We start from the raw sequence: 17,390 nt of genomic DNA on the forward strand, positions 1-17,390 counted from the left end.
TATTATGGAAAAATTATTGTCTCATCTTATATACAAATACATATGTCTTTCATCAATTGCACTTGCATGACATTTCTTCTGTTCTCCAGCCGTTTTGTTGGTATTTGTGTGCTTGGGGACGTTTAGAATACATAGTTTAGGTTTCTTTACCCCTCTGTTCCTAACATACTTGACTCATAGTATGTGGTTTTCTTCTAGACCTTCATCCTAGGTAATGTCAACAGCCCCTGTCAACACAAGTGAAAGCAGAGTTAACATTAATAGCTTGCATATATGGGTTTTTTTTCCTAAGGTCTGCTCTCAGGCTGAGGTAAACTTGCAAAAAGTGTCCATTGTTTTTTTTTCTCTCTGCTACATCGTTAAATTTTACATAATCCAATGATTAATTATCGAAAGTGTTTACAGTTTGCTGTTCTACAGTGTGATTTCTAGTGGATGTGTGCTTGCACGAATCTGTCAGCCATGGTTTTCCCAACAGACAGACAGAGATTTGATGAGTTTCAGAACTATTTCCTCCGTATAGGGGGATTCTGCCCACATCAGGTTTTGGGGCAGACAGAATAGTGCAACCAATGGCCCTCTGCTGTCAGCCTTGATGGATAAAGGTAACCGAGGCTCCAGTAGCATTTACTGTCTGGGAATTGCCAATAGGCTAAACTTAATTTAAAATAAAATAATTAGTGCTATATGTATTTATATTTTGTATGACTGCCGTTGCTGTGACAGCGTAAATGTCCATTGGTGATGCTGGTTTACAAGCAAAAGAGTGGAGTGGTCTGTGCCTCTGAGTTCCGAGTGCATATAAACTTCTGCAGGAGTTAGCTGTGTAGTTCTGCATCATATGCGCTTCTAAGCGGTTACAAAATACCTTAGAAACCTATAATCACCTTTGGATTTGGTGTTTCTGTGCAATAGATATGTCTTTCTGTTTTGTTAGTCACTTTATCCCTTAGGCAAGCCTTTAGTCTGCTTGTAAACAGACTTGTCAAATGGCTTTTAAATATTTGAACGAGTCCTGGCACAGAAGCTTGGAAGTATTAGGTAATTTGGAGAACTTCTGCGTATCAGACTGAAATACCACGTCTTTCTTCCAAAAACATTTGGTGTGTTCTGTTAGGTGTTGCCCTGTGCTTTTGCTGCGTCCAGACATACCTTCAGAACTCCTGGCACAAAGCTTTTCTCCTTCCTGCTTGGAAATGCTGATAAATTCCTGCTTCTTGATGCAGAATACAGATAAATGCAGGAGGAGTGTTAGGAACAGTCACTTAACTTATGGAAGGTCTTTTGCATCTGTCAACTAGTTTGTGTCTCAAACATGTTGTTCACATAGAAACCTCACCTACTAACTGCAGTTTGCTTTTAGCTAGCCTTCCTGTCTCTTTTTTGAAGACGCTTGTCAGTGTTCTGTCACTGTGTCGCCTTGTTCTCCTTAAAATCACGTTAATTGTAAAGCTCTTAAAAGGATGAGGATGCGTAATGTAATTCATTAGTATTTTTAGTACACAATCTTATTTTTTGTTTAATCTTATTTTAATAGAACTTGCTCTTGAATAAAAAGCAGAAATTGGAATGTAAGTTAATGACAGAAAAAGATAGTGAAGGGATAGCATTGTTTTGGCAGATTTCTGTCATGATACGAGTAACTGGTGCTTGATTTCTGTACTGGATGAAATATGCCCATGCTTCTATTGAGGGAATTGCTGGGTGTGGAACGTGTTTGATGGCATCTTGACAGAGTCATGAGGGTCATCCTTTTTGTTTCCTTTTTTAATAGTCTGTTAACTTGCATGGATAGCACTTGATTTTATTGCCTTATTACATGACACATGCCTAATTTCTGACACAGCAAGCTGATAGCAGATTGATGACTCCTGTCTAGTAATGGAATATTATTCATCTCAGCCTTTTTTAAGGAGCTTGGGAGTCATCACTTACATTTTTGGGAGCTTTTAAAAATCATGAATTCTTCAGAAGTAGGTTGTTGTCATGATAATGAAACTAAAATGCAGAATATGAACAGGTTGAGGTGATTGTGATTTTTTGTAGGTCTTAAGTTTATATTTGAATTAGTTTAATACTAGCTTCTATTGCAGCCTGTTAAACAGTCCCTAAGTTTACGTCTGCACACAAGCAAACATAAGAGATTGAAGATAATGGATTTTTATACATATAAAAAAATCCCAGCTTTGTTAAAGCAATAAGGAGATTAACTTTGTTTTGTGCCACTGAGTTTGTAGGTCCCATTGAAGTTAATACATCAACATTATTAGGAGCCTGGGATGTATCTGCACACTTTTTGTTGTTCTGAGAGCAGCCTAGATGCTACCTATTTTAAAGGCAGAAATTTGATGCAAAAATAGGAAATCTGTTCATCTGGAAATATTTCAAATGAACAGCATCAGTCTGTATGGATTTCATTTCAGTCGAAACCACATTTTTCACAGAAAAATTCTTAGTGCCATCAGAGTAAAAGTATTTGCTTTTTTACCAGCTCCTGGCCAGCAAGAATGCTATACTTTTTCCAATTTCTGTAGCAATACTATCTGACTGCATATGGCTTGTGAATCCATAACAATTCTCTGATAGAAGTGCATGCTGCTGTGTGGTAGGTTTATGTCTGCTGTGGGTTTGCTTTCACAAGTCAGTTTTGTAGATCCTTTATTTCATAAGCTTGCATTTCTGTAAGTTTCCATTTTACAGGTTGAAGAGAAGGAAAAAAATAGTGTTCCAGGTTGGAAGGAAGAGGAATCAAATCCACCAAAATTTGGTTTTAACATATTGGCTGGTAAAGCAGCTTCTGAATGTCATACCACAAGTCCTGGGATAGTAGATGTCATGTGATAGCATGATTAAGTTTTTCTTTTGAAAAATAGGATAATAAAATGACAGAACCTGTATATAAAATATGAACTCAGAGATTTGGAAGAGTGTGGTTTTGCGGCATGGAAGCAGTTTGTTCAGGGTAGAAATAATGTTTCAGAAGGTGAATTTTTGAGGTTCTCAACCTGAGGCTATGTTTTAATAGAATTTACATAGGCACGGCAAATTAAATGTTGTATAATTGTCATTAGTTTTGCTTTCTCTCATACTGTATAATTTTTTGTTCTTTTGTTAAAGGCAAATCCCCCTCCAGTGCTGGTGAATACAGATTCTTTGGAGACCACAACATACGTAAGCCTGCACTTGCTTTCAGTTATAACTTTAATAATATTTTATGTATGTGTTTGTTTGTCTGCTACTGTTTAATAAAATTCCCTTTACCTCTCTTCGTCAGATGTACTGATGGTTATTTGACGTTATTTAAATAGCTGTTTCATAGAAAGAAATGTCGATTGCAGGTGGAATGTTCTATTTGAATACCAGTGCGTGACAGTGCAGAGCAGCTGTCTGATGTTCCAGAGGTTCAGTGTTCAGAGAACAATTGGTTTCTTCAACTGTGCAGGCAGATGCTTTAATATTTAATGTGCCATTTCCATTGCACTTCTCATAAAATGACTTCTTAATGCAGGGCCTGTGCTTTAGGTATTTGTGCTTCAGATGTTCGTTAAAATGTTTGTTTTGTTTGAAACGTTAAGGTATTAAGTGTAGTCATCAGGAGGCTAAAATTTGTGTTTGTCAGTGTGTGTTTTGTGATAGGAATACCAATGGCAGAGAGAGACGCCGAGGCTTTGGAATATAGGTTTGGCATAGGTTTCAGGTCTGAATTTTCCTCCTTCAGTTACTTATATCCCACTTGCACGTTGTTTTCCTCAACAGTGTTAGTGCCTGTACTAGTTGCTTTATATTGTATTTATTCTAGGTACTGGTATTAGCCAGTAGAGTAAATCTTGTCCTTGTCCAAAACATTTATAACTTAACAAGGTTGCTAGAAACATAACGAGGTTACTGAACTTTAATAGCTCAGTGCAGACAAAAGCGTGAATTAATGCTTTAAACAGAAGACCAGAAATCATCAGTACGGTAACATAATTTGCTCACAGATGAGTCCTGAGTCTAAGAACGATGTCTCTGACTAAAAAGTCCCAGCAGCAGCATGCAGTGCGTGGCCCTTTCATTGACATGAAGCAGGCACAGTTTAGACAAGCGTGCTGAAGTTGAGGTGTCTCCCTGCACATACCAGTTTAACCAAGAAGAAAAATGCTTAATAGATGCATATTAGTTTTTCAGAAGGCCCCATCTGATAGAGGCGCATGGAGGGCAGGCAGCAAATAGTAGAAACAGGAAGGGAAAATAGCATTAACAGAACAAACTGGTGCTCCAAGTTGTAAGCTGTCTAAATTATTAGTTTGCAGTGAATGCAAAGCAAACAAGCCTGTAACTATCTGTAATCTAAACTACTGTGTTAACATAGGAAGTTGAGTAAAGGAATGTCCTTCTAGGTTCCCAAATAGCTGATGGAATTGTTGTGTGATAAGTAATATAAAATCAGACTTGTGAGGTAATTGCATCATGAATCTACAAAAACATTTGCTATTAAATATTCTCCTATTGAAAGAAGAAAAAAGGCAAAATATGAATCTAGAAAATCATCAAGGAGCAAATGATTGAGAACACAGCTCTCATTATGTGAATCAAAGGTGCTGAGGAAGTACCCCTTCACAGAATTCAAAACTGGATTGGAAAAAAAATACCAGGAAGCATATTTTTTTAAATATTTGTAAAAGACTATGGATGTGCAAACAAAACTCAGGTTGGTGACACATGAAAAGATTAACCGCACCAGCAACATTAACTTCAGCGTGGCCAAAACACTCTGACCAAGTTCTGCTGAGCTACTATTAGGTTTTCATATTCAAGGAGGATTGCTGTGGCATCATTACAGCATTTATATAGACCTTCCCTCATCCAGGGAAGTCCCTGTAAACAGAGCTTGCCTTAATGGATCTGAGGTGACTTCAAACTAGAAAAATGTAGAATAGGACAGTGATTTTTACGATTCAACATATCCTTTCTCCTCTCTCTGCTATTGATCAGTTTGTTAGATAAATAGGGAGGAGGGGGTAAGGGCTATAGAAACAGGAGATAAAAATGATGGAGTTTCTTGTTTGTTCCTGGTTATATAGGTGATATTTTAAAATTGGATTATAGAGTACGGTGCATGGAAATAAACAAGAAACTGCTTAAATATATTAGGATTGGCTTTGTTTTGCCTAATGTTATTAACAGGGACATGTTTAAGTGCTCTTGTTATTTATTTTAAAAAAAAGGCCCCATACTGATCAGTCATCACAAACCATTTCCCAGGTACTGTAATAATAGAAGACTGGTTCAGTTAGCACATGTTGTCATTCTTGTAGACAATTGCTCAAGGACTAAGCTAACATAAGAACTTCTTGATCACAGTAGCTTCTTTTGTGTTCATGTAGTAATAGATACAGTTTCATGTAGTCAGAAGGTCAAGGCCTCTTCACTTTGTAATGGAGAAATATCACGTGTTAAAACCACAGTATCTATTCCACTGAACAAACTACTAATGACATAGCATTTTTGAGGTTCTGCGCAAAGATAATAATAATCTTTTGTGTGGAATGGACGTGGATTCTATTGTATTCAGGGGGAGATGGTATTAGAGGTTGAGGAAGAACTAAATTAACTTGACGTTAGACATCATGTGAAAGTTGTGGCATCAGCTTTTGTTAAATAAACATACGAGGATTGATGTAGGTGTGGTCTTCATTTTGCTTTGGGTGGATTAAAGGCCCTTTTTAAATTCTCTGCTAGAAACTCTACAGATTTTATAAAGATGTCTTTCTTCTCTTTGTGTATTCTGTATCTTTACAAAGTCTTGACTAGTGTGTTAGGCATACAGACCACCAGATAGCGAATGTCTTAAGAGTAGACAAGGTGCTTTGTAAAATAAAAGTTTAAGTGTTATTTCATATCTTTTTAAATATTTCATCCTAAAAGGCTTGAAACTAGGCATTGCTTGTAGCTGCATGTTGTATGTGTTCTGTAGGTATCCAGGGGAGGAAAGAAATTGTGTTCCAAGATATATCTTAGTAATTGAAAAAAAAAAAATCTTGAAGTTACTTTTACATTAAATATGTTTAAGAAGTTGATATTTAATTAGGTTTTTTTTGCTTAGTTTAGATATTTGTGACTTCTGTTATTTGATTCTGCCCTAGTTCTTTGGGCAACAAAGAATATGGGTGTCCTTTCAAATGGGGGGTGGTGAAGATGGTTTCTAGTATTTGGGTTTATGAAGTATTCTGTTATTATTTATGAGGTGGTTTATCTAGCTTTATGAGGTGATCTTCTAAAATAGCCTTCTGGTTTTGATCCTGTTCTAATTCATCAATCTTTTGTATAGATGCAACATGACAAATAGTAGTACGAACAGTTCTTAAATGTTGCTTTAGAAAGGTCTTACCCATTTCTAGTTAGAGATGGTGTAGAGCACCAGTCTTCATTTTTCTGTGCTCTGTGAGGAACGATGTTTGAAAATACTGCTCTGTTCTTCTATGCAGTTTCTTCTCTACCTCACAACCCCTTCCTTTTTTTCTTAATTTAAACCTCCTGTATGGCCTTAAGAGCATCTGAGGATCTTGAGAACGATTTTTTTTTTCCTGACAGTCAGAAGCAGGCAGCCTCTGCTCTACAGTATCCGTGTAGAACAGTCTGCTCTCTGAAATCCTAACTTCTAAATTCATACAGGAGTGTCTGATTGATGTACAGAGCAGTGTCAAAATCACAATTTCTCTCTGAGCTTAACGGTCGTTGTGAATCAGCTGAGATTTAATGGGAGTGAACTGCTAGCCAAGCAAACTGTGTTGTGTCAAGTGTAGAATTCTCTTCAAGTCTCACTTTTTCTTTCTTTGTAGGTCAATGGCACAGATGCAGATTATGAGTATGAAGAAATTACTCTGGAAAGGGTAACATGCTAAGTGTCTTTCTGTGTGCTTTTTGAAATGGGATTTATGATACTTCAATAGGAAACATTAATTTTTTGATACTGCTAAATGGCAATCCAAAACAGTCCTTGCTGGTGTGGGTTGTTTTTTTATTTCATTTAGGTAGATTATTTAATCTAAAGATAAAAACCACACTGAGTTACTGGAGCAGGAACAGAAGTTCTTTTTAATATCCTTGACAGCTAATAGTAAAGTAAGAGAACGGTCTCCGTGAGATCTGCTGCATTTAATATTATTATCCACGCATGTGGAGAGCAGTAGCACAAATTATGAGTTCAGCTCGTATATTACCATTTATGAAAGACTTTTATCTATACCACTAAGTTCTACATTGAGATTCAGGCTTCCAGTTGAGGTTACAAGTGAGACCTTGTCATATGCATTGTTTTGTTAGGTTTATGGTGTGGAGATCTCTCTCAGCTCTCTTTTCTTGATCTGCACTGTTAACAAAGAAGTAAAGAAATGCTTGTATTTAATACCTGTGCAGCTCTGGTGGTTACTGAAAGGATGATGAGGGTTTGCATTTGATAGTAAGGGCAGGCAACCTTTGAAGAGGAGATGTCAGTCTGAGTCTCTGCATCTGTGAGGATGTATTACATACATGATGCAATTACTTGGAGGCTTCTCCGGGAAAAATAATTCGTTACTAATACTTTACTGAGGATCATATGAATGATCTCAAAGATCTGGCTGACTAGAGATGGAAGTTTTTAGCTAGTTTATCAATGGGAAAGCTGTGGGGTTAGGACTGTTTATCTTGCAGTCACAGAATGACTTATGTTCTCCTTACTTCTGTGAAAATAAGTATAATTACATCTTATCTATATTTACCTGTGGCACACTGCCTAAAGCGCCTTTTCATATTTTTTTATCAGTGAAAATGATATCAATGTGGTTCTTTATTGAATCAAATGGATATACTAAAATACCTTTTTTTAAAAAAAAAAAATTGTAATTTTTTTTTTCTCCTCTGCCTTTAGGGGAATTCGGGACTTGGCTTTAGCATCGCAGGTGGTACAGACAACCCACATATTGGGGATGATTCAAGTATTTTCATTACAAAAATTATAGCTGGGGGTGCAGCTGCACAGGATGGAAGATTACGGTATGATGACTTTCTGTGTTGGGTTTGCTAGATGCGTATTATGATGTTTTCAAACAGAGCAAAGAACACTTCCTGTTACTTTGACTAATTTTGCCATGTTATGTTACATTTTACATGAGTTTTTATTACCGAAGTATTTTGGAAATAATTAAAAATATTTGAGTGGACCAAATTTTTTTTTTCCCCAACCAATAAAATCTGCAGTTTTAGTGAAATGAAGTGAACTTCATTTTCCATTTGGTGGTATAAATTGATTACGCCATATGTTCTATGGTGCTTAATTCAGTATGCAAAGGAAAAGTTTAGACAGGTCAGATAAGTAACTCTTATCTGCATGCAGACTTTCTGATCTCTAAGATAGTTGAACTTAATAGCAACCCTTTTTGTGCTCAGTATAATTCTGTTTTAATTTTTCCCGAGATACACTCGTTTTCCAAAGCCATATTTTTTGGTTAATTTAATAGAGTACTCCTCCAGTATATACTCTGTTTTCTTTTTTGATTGTGGACTTATACTACTTAACTCCTAGTTAGGAAAGGTTGGCATGTTACTAAATGGTTGCAAGTGATATTTGCAACTTCCTTTGAAGAGTACTGTTAGAATTTAATAACAAATCACATTAAGTAATTAATTCTCTAGTCTTGAACAGTCTTTAAGTATATTCCTATATCACTATGTGGGGAAAAAACACATCCAGTTGTAGGACCAACTGTTTTCTCTTGTGTTGACGAGAACTTGCCCTCTTGTTTTTGATGCAAATGCCTGATGCATTATTGGGTTTAGTCCTAATAAGCTTATTTCAAGGCTTCATTTTAGCTTGTTGGCTTTTGTCATCTGGCAGCACATGGTGACAGGTGGGTCAGGCTTTGTACTTAATGTAATGAGAGCTCAGTGTAATAACAGCAACATGTTAAATGGAGTGGAAAGCTGGCACTTAAAAAGCTTGTGAAAAGCAAGAATGGAGGTTGACTTGTTCATATCATGGCTTAGAACTAGCAAGTTCTCATTGCATGCTTCCTAATTTCTGAATTCTTTAATTCTTTCTTGTAACTCTTGTCAAAAGGTAGCTTGTACGAAGCTCTCTTCAAAATACTGTTTAGATGAAACATATATAAGGTGTCCTCTTCAGCTGTGTAGAAAACATTCCCTTTAAATGTTTTCTAGTGATCCATGTTTTATTTTTAAGCACTAATAATTAATTTTAGAACTTGAATTGTCTTGAATCAGTATAATTTTGAAGCAAAAATTGTATCTTAATGTGTTAACATGTATATTAGTGTACTGTAGATAAAATGTTAGGCTGCTACTGTGTCCAATGTGCTCCAACACAACAGCTGAACATGAATGTTGCTGTCTCTAGGGTTAATGATTGTATTCTGCGAGTAAATGAAGTAGATGTTCGGGATGTGACACACAGCAAAGCAGTTGAAGCATTGAAAGAAGCAGGATCAATTGTACGATTGTATGTCAAAAGAAGAAAACCAGTCACAGAAAAAATAGTGGAAATCAAACTTGTAAAAGGCCCTAAAGGTACCTAAGAAGTATAAAACTTGTTTCGCAAGGAGGATAGAGTTGATGATGGATTTCTGCATTTGTTTTTTTGAAAGAAAATAGTACCTTGTTTATGAGGTTCTAGGAAATGCAGAGTAATGAAAAATAAGGTAGTGGCATCTCAAATGCTTCTGAATTTTCCTCCCTATGTCTTGAAACTGTCTTTGTAGAATGCATAGTTTTCTTCCAAAAGATAAAAATTGTATTTCAGGCAGTATTTAGTAATTGTTAAGTACATACAAATGGGAGTAAAATATTTTATTGAATTACCTAGAATGATCTTTGAGAGATTAAAAAATGTTTGTAGGAAGTATTATTTTGTTTCTGCATGGAGAAACGTTGTACAGTGGTTCTTTAAATGTCAGTGGTGATGCTATAGCTGTCCTTGTGTGCATTCTTCACGAGGCGTGAAGTAAATGATTTAACTTTTGGTTTTTCAGAGCTTCTATAAATGTTATGTCTTTTCCAGAACATCATGGGGTTCACTTGGAAAGGCATCAAGTATTGCTTCAACCCGAGCCTAGTATTTTTTATATATATGTGTGTGTGCATATATGATACAGATAGCATTATTATTATTTATATAATACTTTGAATTTAATAAAGGCTAAAAGGTTTCTGCAGTAATGACTTTATCTTCAAGCAGGTCTTGGTTTCAGTATTGCTGGTGGTGTCGGGAATCAGCATATACCTGGAGACAACAGCATCTACGTAACGAAAATCATTGAAGGCGGGGCAGCACATAAAGATGGCAAACTTCAGATTGGAGACAAACTTTTAGCTGTAAGTAAGAGCTGCATTTCTTTTTTTATGGTCATTCACTTTTAGGCCCAGTAAGGGCATGACTCATTTTGTGGTTAAGCAGCCTATCGATTCTTGACAATAATGCTGTTAAGATTCAGTGTTTTTAAGTTTTAAAATCTGCATCATAAGGAACTATTTGGATCATAGGACTTCCCCACCGTCTAAGGGGCACTGGAAAGTTTCTTTGTAATGGCCACGTTTTTCTGTGTTGAGAATTTGTTTGATTTTTTTTATCTTTAGGTGAACAGCGTTTGCTTAGAAGAAGTTACTCATGAAGACGCAGTGACTGCCTTAAAAAATACATCTGACTTTGTTTATCTGAAAGTTGCAAAGCCCACCAGCATGTTCATGAATGACAGTTATGCCCCTCCTGACATCACAAACTGTAAGTTCAGCTTATCTTTGTGATTTAATTATTTTTCCATTTAAGACTGTAATGTACCCCAATTTTACTATTTTAACAGCTTCAGGCTTTTTAAAATTACACAGTGATGTAAGAAAATGGATTAATCAGGGAAGTTGTGCTAAGGAGAATAACATCCTATAGCTTTTGTACTGAAAAGACAGCAACAATGGGGCTCTTAGTATTTTTCCTTGACTTCTGTGGCCTTGACCAAATGAATTGGTGTTTCCAACTACTTGCTGATGAGCACAAGAAAGCCATGTGCCTCATTCTCCTGGAGGCTCTGAGGAGTAACAGACAATGCACTGCATAGATATGCAGTGTCCAGTGAACTGAGCAAAAGACAATACTGTTTCGGGTAGAGGATAGTGACGTTTGGACTTATTTTTTCTGGTTTTCTGCTTTTTCATAAGCTGCGCGTATTTGAAGACTGGGAGGGGGGGGAGGCCTTGACCTCTGATACCTGCCTGCAAATGTACTGCAAAATTCATTGTTAACTTACTTGAAATCTTACTTCAGTTTTGACACATTTCTTGATAATTTAATTGGAAAACCAGTAAATGCTATATTGAATATAGTTATAGCAACTTCTTATTGACTTAAGGGTACTACTTACAGGAGTCTTTTTGAAGTCAAACATAGAAATCCAAAAAGTGCAGCATTGAACTACAATGTAAAGAAATGTTTTAGTTCAGTGTACTTTTTCTTCAAGAGGGGTGTTACCATTCAGCATTTCAGGAAAGGGATGAAAATGATGTAACAATCTTTCCAAGACTGAAAGGTGGGCTTTTCTGGAAGATGAGTTTTACTCATCTTGTCATATAAAATGGTTCCGGGAAAGAGTTATGTTACGGGTTTCTTTGTTTCCTGCTGTTAGATACAAGCAATTGATAGGTACCCCTGATCTGTTGAGATACTACTTCACATGAAAAAAGAAACACTTGCTGAAACACCACTGCTGTAATCTAAAATAGTATGTATAGAACAACGAACAAAAGTACAGTTTCTTTTGCTTCTGTGAGATTTTTCTTTCAACCTCCCTTGAGGTGTGGATTGCTAGTTTAAGCAGTTACTTTACAGTGATCTCCATATTCTGACTCAAGAAGAATGCAGTTATGAAAGATTGTTCTTTCTGAGAGTACTGCCATTTGAATACTGTTCCTCTGTGTGGAATCCAGTCTCTGAGATGCTGAAAGATGAGAACTTCCAGTATAGGAAACATGGCAATTCAGCCAAAAAAACTATGTTCATTGTATGCAGAGGAACAACAGCACTGTAGGTGGGATGGTCCTGTGGCCTGATGCCGCCCAGGTAGCTGCCACCATTGGCAGCTAAACTGATTTGTATGTTTAATCATCATAGCTATTAGTCTTCTGCAGTAGGGAATGTAAACTGCCTCAGTCATCTGTATGTACATACTGGTCATTAAAGGGTTCCTGGAACAAACGTCCAGTAAGTTGTTGTTATAAATGCTTTTAAGGTTATTTGGTATTACTAAGGAGGTCTAGAACTTGCTGTTTGGAAACACCAACATTACCTGTACAGTGCAGATTGTAGAATATCTGAGTTGAAAAAGTGTCTACACAGTTTTTGAGAGACAGAGAACTTGCTTCCTGTACAGGCCTCCTTTGAAGACATGATTAACAATGAATTTTTGACTCCTTGGCAATTTTCAAGTATTTGTCCTTTGTGTGCATTGCTGCAGTATTTCCGCTCTACATGGAGAAATAAAATACTGCAAGGCAGGGCATAATCAGTTTCCTTACTAGAGACACAAATGTACCTGTGAACGAGGCAACTGGCCCTTGCAGTATGGTCGAAATGTTTTGCCTTAGCTTGTTTATTACTCTGAGTAACTTGGTGCCTCTCGCCTTGGAGAGCAGGAGATTGAATAATCTTACCTTTGATTCCCAATGTGTGCTGTTGGCTGAGCACATCCCTGCCAGCACTTGTGTTATTAAAAGTGATTCAGGTCAGTGTCTTAAGAAATATAACCTCCCCTGCTGTTCAGTCTTGGTAGTTGGAATGGCCTGGAAAATATCCTAGAGGTGACAGGATGCCTCGCCTCAGATCATTGAAAAGGAGTAGACGCCTTGACCGTTTGGAAGAAATGTGACATTGAACTTGTGTTTTTCACTGTTTCTCCAACGTAGTGATTTTAAGGAACAGAAATTCTTAATTGACTTCAGTTGATTTAAAGGTCAACAGAATCACAGAATCACAGAATAACCAGGTTGGAAGAGACCCACCGGATCACCGAGTCCAACCGTTCCTACCAAACACTAAACCATATCCCTCAGCACCTCGTCCACCCGTGCCTTAAACGCCTCCAGGGAAGGTGACTCAACCACCTCCCTGGGCAGCCTGTTCCAGTGCCCAGTGACCCTTTCTGTAAAGAATTTTTTCCTAACGTCTAGCCTAAACCTCCCCTGGCGGAGCTTGAAGCCATTTCCTCTTGTCCTGTCCCCTGTCACTTGGGAGAAGAGGCCAGCACCCTCCTCTCTACAACGTCCTTTCATGTAGTTGTAGAGAGCAATGAGGTCACCCCTCAGCCTCCTCTTCTCCAGGCTAAACAACCCCAGCTCTCTCAGCCGCTCCTCATAAGGCCTGTTCTCCAGCCCTTTCACCAGCTTTGTTGCTCTTCTCTGGACTCGCTCCAGAGCCTCAACATCCTTCTTGTGGTGAGGGGCCCAGAACTGAACACAGTATTCGAGGAGCGGTCTCACCAGTGCCGAGTACAGAGGGAGGATAACCTCCCTGGACCTGCTGGTCACGCCGTTTCTGATCCAAGCCAAGATGCCATTGGCCTTCTTGGCCACCTGGGCACACTGCTGGCTCATGTTCAGTCGCTGTCAACCAACACCCCCAGGTCCCTCTCCTCCAGGCAGCTTTCTAGACAGACTTCTCCCAGTCTGTAGCACTGCATAGGGTTGTTGTGCCCCAAGTGCAGGACCCGGCATTTGGCCTTGTTAAAGCTCATGCCGTTGGACTCTGCCCAGCGGTCCAGCCTGTTCAGATCCCTTTGCAGAGCCTCCCGACCCTCCAGCAGATCGACACTTCCACCCAGCTTAGTGTCGTCCGCAAACTTGCTCAGGGTGCACTCGATGCCTTCATCCAGATCATTGATGAAGACATTGAACAGGGCTGGACCCAGCACTGAGCCCTGGGGAACCCCACTTGTCACTGGCCTCCAGCTGGATTTCACACCATTTACCACCACTCTCTGGGCCCGGCCATCCAACCAGTTTTCCACCCAGGAGAGTGTGCGCCTGTCCAGCCCAGAGGCTGACAGTTTCTCAAGCAGAACACTGTGAGAAACTGTGTCAAAGGCTTTGCTGAAGTCCAGGAAGACCACATCCACAGCCTTTCCCTCATCCAGTAGCCGGGTCACTTTGTCATAGAAGGTGATCAGGTTAGTCTGGCAAGACCTGCCTTTTGTGAACCCATGTTGACTGGGCCTGATCACACGGTTCTCTTGCATGTGCTTCATGATAGCACTCAAGATCACCTGTTCCATGACTTTCCCTGGCACTGAGGTCAGACTGACAGGCCTGTAGTTTCCTGGGTCCTCCCTGCGGCCCTTTTTGTAGATGGGCACAACATCAGCCAGCCTCCAGTCCAGTGGGACTTCCCCAGTCTTCCAGGACTGTTGGAAGATGATGGAAAGGGGTTTGGCCAGCACATCCGCCAGCTCCTTCAGTACCCTAGGGTGAAACAGCTGGCTGAACATGAGCCAGCAGTGTGGCCAGGTGGTTAAGAAGGCCAGCAGCCTCCTGGCTAGTCTCAGAAATGGTATGGTCAGCAGGAGCAGGGAAGTGATTGTCCCCCTGTACTCAGAGCTGGTGAGGATGCACCTGAAATACTGTATTCGTTGTTGGGCCCTGCAGTGCAAGAAAGACATCAAGTTGCTGGAGTGTATCCAGAGAAGGACAACAAAGCTGGTGAAGGGTCTGAAGCACAAGTCTTGGGCGCAGCTGAAAGAACTGGAGTTGTTTAGTCTAGAGAAGAGAAGGCTGAGGAGAGACCTTATTGCTCTCTACAACTACCTGAAAGGAGGTTGTAGTGAGGTGGGTGTTGGTCTCTTTGCCCAAGCAGCAAGTGATAGAATGAGAGGAAATGGCCTCGAATTGTACCAGGAGAGGTTTAGATTGGATAGTAGGAAAAATTTGTTCACTGTAAGGGTTGTCAAGCTGCCCAAGGATTGAACAGGCTGCCCAGGGAAGTGGTTGAGTCACCATCCCTGGAGGCGTTCAAAAAATGTGTAGGTATTGTGCGTGGGGGACATGGTTTAGCAGTGGACTTGAGTGTGTTAGGTTTATGATTGGACTCGATGGTCTTTTCCAATCTAAATGTTCTATGATTCTAAAGACAACTTTAAAACCAGATAATTCTCCAGACTCTCCTTGTGGGCTTAAGCTGTCCGCAGTGTTTCTTTCTATAAAATTTTTTTTGTTTTTTAAATGCAGTCAAACTGAGAAATCTGCCTGCTGACTTAGTGTGTAAGGAAACTGGGTAATATGTAGATGTGACAATGTTTTAGAACTATGATATTTGTAATTTATCATATTTTTGTTTTAGAAGAGGTCATTCCTTGTAATACTTTGTTTTATTTCCTCCAGCTCTTTTCATTGTTGCCTTAATGCTTATACTATTTTTCCCCTCTTTGAAGCTTATTCTCAGCCAGTGGATAACCATATCACTCCATCTGCCTACTTGGGACAGTCCTTGCCCCCGGCATCACCGGGGCGATACTCACCAATTCCCAAGGGAATGCTTGGAGATGATGAGATTACCAGGTAATGAAAAAATAAAGCTACATGGCAAATAAGTTAGCAGGAAATTTCGTAAGATGTGTTTGTGGGCAATGTGCTATTAAATACTATATTTTATTTCAGGAATTAAATGCAAATCATTAGTTTCTTAACACTTGTGAAAACTGGTGTAAGGAGAAAGTAGATACTACATATGCACATGCACGTGCATATATGATTTATCAGTCTAGGAGTACTATGAAAACCAGAATGCCCTGCCAAAGCGCTCCATAAGTTGACTGAGCTTTGAGCTTTTTAGGATGGTGGTATGAGCAGACGAGAGATTATTTCTTATTTTAAAGCCAACAATCCTCCCGCCTCCCTCCCCCAGCAGCAGTTTGTTTTGATGGATTAGTAAATCCAGAAAGGCTAGGGCGCTCTTAATCCTTTCTCGTTAACAGACCATTCGTTCCTTCACTGATTCAGTAGATTGCATTAATCTTTTGTTCATCACCGATGGTAAAGGGAAGCTCTTGTAATTATGTTACCCTTCTGTTCTGCAAGTATAGGGATGCTTTACTGCATTTTGAATATTTGTTGCCAAGTTCTGTGTCACAGCATCATCTGATATGGATAATGTCACTCAGTTTCTGTGGCAGAGTCAGCCCAGGATTGAAACATAAGGGAGAAATATAATAGTTGATAGGGGTGAAATTTAAGAATTTGTGACTAAGTAGTTTTAAGAGCCAGTGCAAAAATGGAGTGGTTTTGAAAGGTTGGACTAGATGATATTTGTTGCGTGTTTTGGAACAATGCAGCTATAAATTAAAAATTAATGTCTTCAAATACTTAAGAATGTCCATTAATTGTTCTTTAGTGCTCTCTAGTGTTTTTTCAAACGCAGTGCACAGTTGCTCTGCTTTATTAGAGATATCTGTTTCTGAAATCATTTATGCTTTTCTTGTATTGGTTCAAGTAGCAGGTTAGTAGATTTTTGGAAGGAGTGTTCCTGCATTAGAAATTGATTTGCCTCATCTTAATCAGCATTTCTTCTTTCCTCTTCTCATTCAAGCCAGGAGGGAATCCTATAAAAAGAATGCAACAACTTGGTTTAGTTTAACTTTTTCAGTTGCAGTTGCTGCAAGTATGGAAGTAACATTAGTGCTGAATAGGATTATAGTGCAATAGGAATTTAGAATACATGCATGCTTAAGAATTATTCAGTTCCCCTAACAACAAGCAGAATTGAAAGTGTGGAAAGAATAGAAGCTATTAATTAAAAATCTAAGCTTTGGGGGGGTCATGACGCACGACATAGCTGCCTTAAGAAATGTACAACTTTTGATAATTTTCAACACTACTTCTCTCATAAAACCTAGCTTTTTGTTTTACTGTTACTCGTGACTAGTGACCAAGATTTCGTATTCCTTTCTTTCACTCAGGGAGCCTAGAAAGGTTGTCCTGCATCGAGGATCAACAGGTCTTGGATTCAACATTGTTGGAGGAGAAGATGGAGAAGGAATTTTCATCTCTTTCATACTTGCAGGCGGGCCAGCTGACCTGAGTGGAGAGCTTAGGAAAGGGGATCGTATAATTTCTGTAGGATTCCTTGCTGCTTTTATTTAAACTACAAGAAATTTTTTCATCTCTCTGAACATTAATGACAGTTAATATGATTTATTTTCAAAGAATATCATTAGCTGAGCTAAATTTTACACAGTGGAACAGATGCCAAAATACTACCAAAGTACCTTTGAGGACTTTAGTCTGCCTCAGTTTCTCATCTGTAACCTGGCTAGTAGAGCCCTTTCCTGTCTCAGAGATCTTTTTTCCAAAGACATCAGTTTGTCTTAGTCTGGTAGCTG

The 17,390-nt window shown here is 38.8% G+C and overlaps 1 protein-coding gene across 21 annotated transcripts in view; it reads left to right on the plus strand.

Moving 5' to 3' along the window:
- The window catches only part of DLG1 (discs large MAGUK scaffold protein 1), a 152,089-nt gene that overhangs the window by 93,460 nt on the left and 41,239 nt on the right, over positions 1–17,390 (plus strand). For all 21 annotated transcript variants that reach the window (XM_069865378.1, XM_069865360.1, XM_069865361.1 and 18 more), the window contains 8 exons: positions 3,118–3,171; positions 6,822–6,872; positions 7,892–8,016; positions 9,377–9,546; positions 10,214–10,350; positions 10,612–10,756; positions 15,444–15,570; positions 16,968–17,124. In XM_069865378.1, coding sequence (XP_069721479.1) covers positions 3,118–3,171; positions 6,822–6,872; positions 7,892–8,016; positions 9,377–9,546; positions 10,214–10,350; positions 10,612–10,756; positions 15,444–15,570; positions 16,968–17,124 — 966 coding nt within the window. The remainder of the gene's footprint in view (positions 1–3,117; positions 3,172–6,821; positions 6,873–7,891; positions 8,017–9,376; positions 9,547–10,213; positions 10,351–10,611; positions 10,757–15,443; positions 15,571–16,967; positions 17,125–17,390) is intronic.

This window comes from Phaenicophaeus curvirostris, chromosome 10, assembly GCF_032191515.1.
Source record: "Phaenicophaeus curvirostris isolate KB17595 chromosome 10, BPBGC_Pcur_1.0, whole genome shotgun sequence".
NCBI lineage: Eukaryota > Metazoa > Chordata > Aves > Cuculiformes > Cuculidae > Phaenicophaeus > Phaenicophaeus curvirostris.